General features: G+C 33.6%; 1 protein-coding gene across 1 annotated transcript; it reads right to left on the reverse strand.

Moving 5' to 3' along the window:
- Nucleotides 1–428: 428 nt before the first annotated feature.
- Nucleotides 429–4,056, reverse strand: LOC109796708 (putative UDP-arabinopyranose mutase 2). Its single transcript, XM_020356467.3, has 4 exons — nucleotides 3,615–4,056; nucleotides 1,944–2,194; nucleotides 1,627–1,795; nucleotides 429–957 (listed from the first exon to the last, which is right to left on the reverse strand). Exons 1-4 carry the CDS (start codon nucleotides 3,942–3,944, stop codon nucleotides 610–612), a joined length of 1,098 nt encoding a protein of 365 aa, XP_020212056.1. The 5' UTR covers nucleotides 3,945–4,056; the 3' UTR covers nucleotides 429–609.
- Nucleotides 4,057–8,791: the final 4,735 nt, after the last annotated feature.

Consider the following 8,791-nt stretch of genomic DNA (forward strand, 5'->3'; position numbering starts at 1 on the left):
TTTTTTTGAAAACGAAGAACCTTAAAATATCAAACCACTAACACCAAGTTGAATAAAGTACACAAATCAGGTTAGAAATAAAATAAAATAATTTGAACATTTAAAGTTAATTTTATTTGATAAAACAAACAGATCAACATCACACATTAGATCTGTCGGCGGTCAACAAATCTGTAACACATGGGTGATAGCATTTTAAAATTCATGAAATTTAACGAATACCAATATAACAATTAATGAATAAAATACTAAAACATCTGCATAACTAAAAATGACAGAAAATGTAACAAAAGCATCCCCACAGCTAGATGTCATCTTCTAACAACCAAATCACTAATGATACAAAATTCCAATCCTTCAAGACTCGGCACTAAATTAGAATAACTCATCCACTAAGCAGAGGAAAAATTATACTGAAATACAATAAATAGTAATAATGACGACATTAATAATATTAATAATAATAATAATAAACTGGTCTATAATCTTGCATAATGAAAAAATAATAATTATAATAATGATAACAAATATAATAACGATGATGACAGTAAATTTAAAATGACAAGAAACTACTCCGCTTGAAAACTAAAGTCCTCAACCATAAAGGGTTCACTTGGCAGCAACCCCATTAGCTTGTTCTGAAGAATTTGGTGCAGAAGTATTGTTAAGTTCATCCCAAGCTTCAATCCAAGTGACCATGGCATCTGCAAGCTTGTTGAAGTAGGGGTCAACGGCCCCAAGCTTCTCTTTGACTTGCTTGGAGAGTTCAATGTAGCACTTTTGGACAGAGGTGCACTCTTTTGGAAGGGTGGCACTTTGGAAAAATGGAATGATCTCTTCTTGCCAGAAGATGCCCTTGTACTCTTTTTTCAGATTCACAAATGGGTTGCTTGCTTTGCTGTGCCATATGTATGGTAACCCAGTTTTCACTCCCAAACCTAAGTGGTCACAGATAACCTGCAAGTTCATACAAGAGTTGTCAACATTTTTGAAAACAATTTTAAGTAGTAGTAGTAATGTGGATGATTTATATAGAAGTCATTTCTTCACAAATTGTTGAAATTAGGACATAAAACAAGAGTTTAATTTTCATACACGGCTTGTACTTAGTTTTGGAGGGTTTTATATTGTCAACCAGTTAAAAATCCACTCAGATATAACTTTTGAAGTAATCATTACAAAAGTCAGCAATTTTCAACTACGTGTCCATTTAATGATTGGATCACCATGTAACTTTTACACTGTCAATGTATTCCAGTTAAATTCATTCAATAATAAACAATGTGGCATTTATGTAATTAGTAGTGGAGTGTAGCAAAGTAAATAAACTAAAGATACCAACAAATTGTTGGTCGAAGTGGTACTAAATTCAGTAAACTTTAGTAAAGTTTCAGATTCAAATCTAGTGGATGAAAAAAGAATGTGGTCCAGAAAAGAGAACCAACTAAAAGTGATCAATCAAATTTTCTAACAAATCAGTTGATGCATACTTGTACTAATAACATGGTTATAAGAAAAATATATACTAAGGATTAAAACAAGCACTAAACCCAAAACCACTTGAATAGCACTAGATCAAGTGGTTCTTGACTCACATGAATAGAAAGGGACACATGATTAGCATACCTTAACACACCATCCAGCCCACATATCATCGTATCGTCCAATAGGTTGACCATCACCCATGAGTCCAAAGTACATGGCAGGTCCAATGAGCTCACGGTCGAAGGCCAGATTCATGCCACACATAGGGAACAATGTTCCTTTAGGAATGGTGAGAACAGCATCAACATACCTGAAGACAAAAAAACTCATTAACTTAGCAAACAAAACCAGGCCATCAACATCTAATTGGAATTCATTAACAATGTAATGCATCAAAATTAAACTCTAAAGTTATAAACTATTTAGTGGCCACAATGAATCAGTTACATAGTACATACCTGGAGTTCCTCTCAAGGGGTTTAACAAGCTGTGTAGGAGCATCATAATCAGGTATGTTGAGCCACAAGCCATGAGAAACAGCAGTGGGGGCACCCTCACGAAGACTGAAAGGGTATCCACGGACGAAATCAGCACCTTCTCTGTAAGGGTCATAGAGGGTATTGAAGAAAAATGGAGTGGATGGACATAGGAGATTCTTAATGTGCTGCTCAAGAGCATTGATATCCTTTCCAGAGGGGTCTTTAGCAACCTGAACATGAAAATATTGAGAAAATCATACATACAATTTGTGTTAAACATAGTACATTCTTTGAACCGTGTCAGAAGAATCAACATGTTGTTTTTCAGTACCATAGAAACACTTTACTGACAACAATAACAAGCCACAGTCAATATTTCATTCCTTCTTTGAAACTCAGATTCATAAAACAACAGGAAACAGAGACAATAAGACAAGAAAACTCACTTTTTATTTGAATAGCAATCATTGTGTCCATGAAAGCCAAAAAAAAGGTAAAAGAAAAAAGAAAGAAGTTGAATAGTTCTAAAAATATTAGATGAAAATGATTTAAAAAAATACTTGTTTTTTTTATTTATCTCATAATCATTCAGCAAAGGAAAAAAGAAATCCTAATGAATGTCAACAGTGGGTAGATCTAGGTTTTTTTTCTTGTAATCTATGGTAACAACCGAGCTTGTCGGTGCATCTGGTTGTGTTCAATTTAAAAAATCAACTTATGTGAAAAACCTAACATAAAAAATCCAACTGGAAGTTCGGAAAACCTTTTAAGTGGAAATCACATTGTTTTAATAATTTTACTTTCATAAATGTAATAAAAAATATTAAAATGGGCTAAAACAGATAAATAAAAAAGATAATAATTCAAACAATTAAATCGAAAATCAAATCAAATCCAAACAATTCCGAGTGGACCAATTTCAAATCATCAAGCAATCCAAATTCAAATAAAACATTACTTTAAAACGTTCCCAAACAAACAAGCCAATTTACAAATCCAAAACCCAGTCATTCCAATGCAAAACACATCCAAATAATTTTTAAAAAAAAAGCACAAACCAAATAAATCAAACAACCAAAAACCAAATCAAATCGAATCAAATTCACCCAAATCCAAGTGAACAATTCCCGAACAATCAAACCACTCCAAAACCAGCCCACTCCAAACACACTCCAACAATCTCACACCTCGTACAACAACGAAAAACAACAGATCCAACTCCTCAATTTCAGCCACCGATAACAAAACAATCAATGTCACATTCCCCGTAAAACAAATCATCAAATTTGCCAAAATATCCCCATTTAATCCCCCATTCCCAGACTCCCTCACCTCACTTCAAACAACCCAAATCCAAACCCAGCAACCACTTAATCAACCAAATCGACGTTAGATCTAGCACCGTTTCAAAACCCCCCACACAAAAACCCTCACGATCCCACATCCGGGTTTAACTAAACCCCACAAATCGACGTGGGATCTCCAACAACAAAAATCAAATCAAAACCAATTCACCCCAAAAGAAAAAACAAAACCACCCGACCCATCACAACCCACCACCCAAGCTCCCTCCTTTACCCAAAACCCACAATTAATCCATCAAAAAACTCGCAAAAATCAAAAAAACAAGAGCTGGGCAATCGTAATTACGAAGCAGTCATCATCGATGGTGTAGATGTACTTCTTCTTGGACACCATGTACCCAAAGCAGCGACAAGCAGAGTCCTTGAAGGAGATGCAGGAGGCTTTAGGACCCAAGATCCTGTTGATATCGTTGCGGTTGTAGAGCTCATAATCAAAGCCCTCAGGAACCTTGATGGTTTTGTTGGGGTCACCGTCTTGCACGATGATGAGGTGGTAGGGCTCAAAGAAGGGACGCCACATCTCGAGGAAGTCGAGGTTGCGGATGGTGGGGATCACGATGTCAAGCTCATCCTTCAGCACAGGAAGGGGCTTCACAGAAGAAGACGGGGTCGCCATTGAAGAAGACTCTGTTCAACGGAAAGTGTGTGCGTGAGAGAGAGAGAGAGAGAGAAAGTGAGTGTGTCTGTGTTAGTGTTTGTTTGTGAAGGGTGTTGTTATATAAGGAGAATGCTACGCTGTGGTGTTTGAAAAAAAAAGGGAAAAAGGAAAGAAAGAAAGAAAGAAGAGAGAGAGAGATCCTGCGACATGGGATTTAATTCAGTAATAATGTGGGATTAATTAACGGATCCGATTCCTTCGAAATTTTTGCATCTACCTCTTTTGACCCATTTCATTTTTTTACTTCTCGTTCTTCTTTTCTTTTATTATTGTTTGCATTTTTACTACTTTTAAAAAATAAAAGTTTTAATTTTGATTATTATTGATGAGTATATTCTTTCGAAGATTAAAATCTTTTTTAAGAATTTGGTTGACTTATTTAGTAGGATTTTCTCTTTGACAAGTACATGATCATGAAACTGTAATTAAAATTTATAATAAATAAATATAAATATTTTAATATAAAATGTATATTTGGATTTATGATATAGTATGATTAAAAAAATATTTTTAACTATTTATAATTATTTTTTAAAGCATCAAAATTCGATCTGAAAATGAAAATCAAATGATTGTTTGACTGGGATAAGAGATCAAGAAAAATATTTGAAAAGATTATTGATGAATAAAAGCTACTAAAGGATTTTACTTGGGAGCACAAAAAAATTTCAAGTAAAGTTACTTAGTTGGAATTGTGATCATTGTAAATCTTATGAATAAAAAAAAAATAAAGATTGATGCTATATATTAAGTTTAAGAATATATTTCTTTTAAAATGTTTTAGGTAGAAGAGAAATTGTTTCATGTTTGAAATCAATTATTAAAATGATATGTTTAATTCATCATAAATATTTTTAAGAATATTTATATATTTTAAGATAACATAATATTTTTTACTGGAATGAAATATTTCATTTAACTAAAGAAATTTAGATTATTAGATTTTATACTCCCTTCCCAAAAACGTTTTTAGAAATTAAATATATATGCATAACATTTAAAAAATTATCTTTATTTTTACTTATCGCTAACAATTTTATACTTTTTAATATTTTTAAAAATATTATTTTCAATTAGTAATATTTTAAGGACATTGAAAGATGATTAAAAAAACTTTATAAATAATTTTATTTTTTCTTTAATTTTAATAATTTTAAATTATTAAAAGAGCATAGAAATAATTGTAACGACCCGGCAGGTCACTACACTCACCATCACAGTACACCGGAAACTCGAGACAGGATAGAACGAGTATATAAATATAGTGTCTAGAATATAAGTATATACAATGTCCTACATCCGACTAGAGTTAGAGTGTAGAGTACAAAATACATCCAAAATCACTATATCAAGTAGCCGTAACAAAACAAAACAAAACATCCATAGGAGTCAGCTCCGCCTACCAGCTGCAGACTCACCACTATCCACCACCTATCCCTGCTCTGCTCCCATACATAGTATGATCATTGCAGTCCAACCACATGGAAACAACAGAAGGGTAAGCTAGCATAAAAAGAAACAGCATATAGAAAGATTTAAGTAATATAAACAACTACAACTATCAACACTTCATCAACATACATCTCATCGGTTTTTCAACATGATTATCAATGAGCATACAATGCGTCGTCACGCATATCAACTCGGAGATCTCCTACAACAACTCAGCCTTGCGGCCTACAACAACTCAGCCTTGCGGCCTACAACTCAGCCTTGCGGCCTACAACAACTCACATCAATATTCCAGCACAACATAACTTATACATCTCAACATATCAACTCACAGTTCAACAAATCAGCCACAACATAACATCACTTCTCAACACATTCATCAGATACAATTTAATATCAAAAATAACTTTATCTGCTATACATCATTTCATAACCTTCTATTTCAATTCAACTCAGCACAAAATTTCATACACGAACATCCCTTCTCCGCGCCCGGTGCACACGTGGCTGCGCCCAGCGCAGCGCAACCAGAGAGCACCAGGGGGCCAGCGCGCCCAGCGGGACTCAACCAGAGAACCCAAGACTATCTCGCGCTTAGCGCAATAGTCCTTGCGCCCAGCACTGGCCGGGTAGAGACTCAAGGAGTCTCATGCGCCCGGCGCACCAAAACCCGTGCCCAGCGCGGGGAAGGCAGAGACCTCCCTTGTTCTCGCGCCCAGCGCAATTTAAATTTGCGCTCAGCGCCCACAAGGCAGAGACTCCTGAGGAGTCTCACGCCCAGCGCGACAAGGGGCGCACTCAGCGCCCAAAAGAAGAACCAAAACCTGCCACAACTGGTATCGCGCCCAACGCGGTCCAAGTCACGCCCAGCGCGGGCCAGCCAGAGACCCACATTCTCAAGCGCGCTCAGCGCACTCATCATTGCGCTCAGCGAGCTTGGCCAAATGGGGTCTCCTGGTGGCCACGCGCCCAGGCGCGAAGAACTGCGCTCAGCGCGAAGCTCAGCAGCAGCCAACCATTTTCGAAAAACTCTTCAAACAATCTGCAAAACAACCAGAAACTTCACATGCAATCGGTTCGAATCACTACAAATTCATCCAAGAGTCCAAAAATACCACCTTTTTCAACATGCAACAACAAATCAAGGATTTTCCCCAAAATTTCTCAACACCCCAAAACCCCAAACAACAAGTTTCTCTTAATCCAGCCACGAATCAACCATCTACAAGCATCCAACGAGTTTCTAGAACTCATCCACACCCAAAAATAGCGAAAAAGAACGAAAATACTAGCTTCCCTTACCTCGGGTGAAGATTCCGAGTTCTGGGAAGCTTTGAACGGAGGAGAAAAGAGAACTAATGAGCTTCGAATGCAAGAGGAAGGAGAGGGGATCCCGACACCGGCTAGCACACCTCACAACTCAGCACCACCACCTTGAGTTCAAATAAGGAGAGAAAAGAGTTTTAGAGAATTGAAGGAAAGAGGCTTCAGTTCAAAATGAGAGGGAGAGGGTGAGGTCTTATGGAAGAAAGGAAAAGTCAGAAAAGGGTCTCACAATAATTATTTTACAATTTTTTTTCTTTGAAAGAATATAAAGAAAGTAATTTTTTGAGGAAAGAAAGAAAGTAATCTTTAAGTCATTCATCTACTATTATATTTTATAGAAATTTTTATGTCAAATGCATTTTCAAGTTTTTATTTTTAATAATATCTTTTAAAGTTTTTTGCTTTTCACTCTTAACTTAATTGTTTTAGTTGGTGCTATTTCTTTTTAAGCTTAAATATGTCTTTAGTCCCTCAAATTTAAGATGAATTTGTTTTTGGTTCCTCAAATTTAAAACTGTTATTTATAGTCCTGTAATTTTTAAAAATTTTGTTTTAATCCCTTAGGTCACCAATAACATGTTTGAAAGTGACTAATTAAGACAGTTATGCAATATCAATCGGATTTAATGTGATATTTTTACTAATAGGGACATCAACAGGTAGATTTTATGCAATAATGTTTGATAAATTTCTTAACAAAATTTGAATATAAGAATCAAAATAAGATTTTTTGAAATTACAAGAACTAAAAATAATAATTTTAAATTTGAGGAACCAAAAACATATTTATCCTAAATTTAAGAGATTAAAAACATATTTAAGCCTTCTTTTTATAAAGGTTATTTGTAACGAAAATGGTATACATCCATTCGAGAAAAAGAAAAATACGATAAGAGAGAAAAAATATATTTTAAATTATTTGAGTGTAAGTAATATTTAAGACAAGTGCCATACACGGTATATAAATTAATGATTTTTACTGTATTAAATATATAAATAAAGGTAATATGATAACTTTATTAGAATAAAATTTTCTATTTAACTCTGAAATGTTAGGTTATTACTTAACTCATAAAAAACAATTTTGTGGGGAATATAGATTAGAAAACAATTCCAAAAATAATATTTTTTTAAGCATATAAATTAAAAATGAGAAACTAAGATTTTTGGTAAACTAAAAACAATCCTTGTAACAATCGCATGAGAAATTTAGCTTAAAAAATAAATATTGTATGCCTCTTTTTACTAATATATACAAAACAATGTATAAGAATATAATTGAGTTAGTTAACTGACTATTGACTGGTGTGATGTACTAATAAGTTTTATGATTCAAATTTTAAGATTTATTACTGATCAATCAGTACATACATTGATTGAGAGTGTAAAGAGTTTTTATGGTTATTTAATTTAAATAGTTACGTATGTTATGTCTATTAATTCTGGTATAAAAAAATATCAATTTTTAGGAAATAATTACTTTTTTTAGGGGAACAAAATAATTACTTTAAAATTATATTTATCAAATTTTTTATAGACCTAAAATGTATTTTGTTTAATTTAACAGTATATAAAATTAAACATTTTATTATTATAAACATTTACTTTTTCATATTTTTCTCTCTTTCTGATTTCCCCTTTTTCCACTAATTCCAACTATTTGCATGATTTTTGTTTTTTATGCAATTTTCATACAAAATATCATTTTCATTGGATCATATTTGTGTTTTTATTGAAGAGGGACACACCCCCATGATGCTCCGTACATGATATCACTTTAATTTTCTAAATTAAGTTTTAAACTTGTTTTTTCTTTTTTAAAAAAGTTATAAACTTGTTAATAATAATTAAAGACTCAACATTAGGATAAACACATGCTAGAAGCCCGTTGCGTTTAAATATATTATTTTGTTTCTTATCCTTTAATGTAGTGTGTTTTAACATTATCAAAAGCCTTGACAGGTTCTGATGATATGCTTGAAAATGCTATGACAAAATCTGTGCTATGATATTTTGCATTTTACGAA

The sequence above is a fragment of the Cajanus cajan genome, chromosome 11 (genome assembly GCF_000230855.2).
Source record: "Cajanus cajan strain Asha chromosome 11, NIPB_CcT2T_4, whole genome shotgun sequence".
NCBI classification, from domain to species: Eukaryota; Viridiplantae; Streptophyta; class Magnoliopsida; order Fabales; family Fabaceae; genus Cajanus; species Cajanus cajan.

What these genes read in the sequence shown, in the direction of transcription:
- LOC109796708 (XM_020356467.3), bottom strand. Translation starts at nt 3,944, where the DNA reads ATGGCGACCCCGTCTTCTTCTGTGAAGCCCCTTCCTGTGCTGAAGGAT. An exon ending in CCATCGATGATGACTGCTTC is followed by an intron (nt 2,195 to 3,614) that starts GTAATTACGATT and finishes TTTCATGTTCAG; the next exon opens with GTTGCTAAAGACCCCTCTGG. An exon ending in GGGCTGGATGGTGTGTTAAG is followed by an intron (nt 958 to 1,626) that starts GTATGCTAATCA and finishes ATGAACTTGCAG; the next exon opens with GTTATCTGTGACCACTTAGG.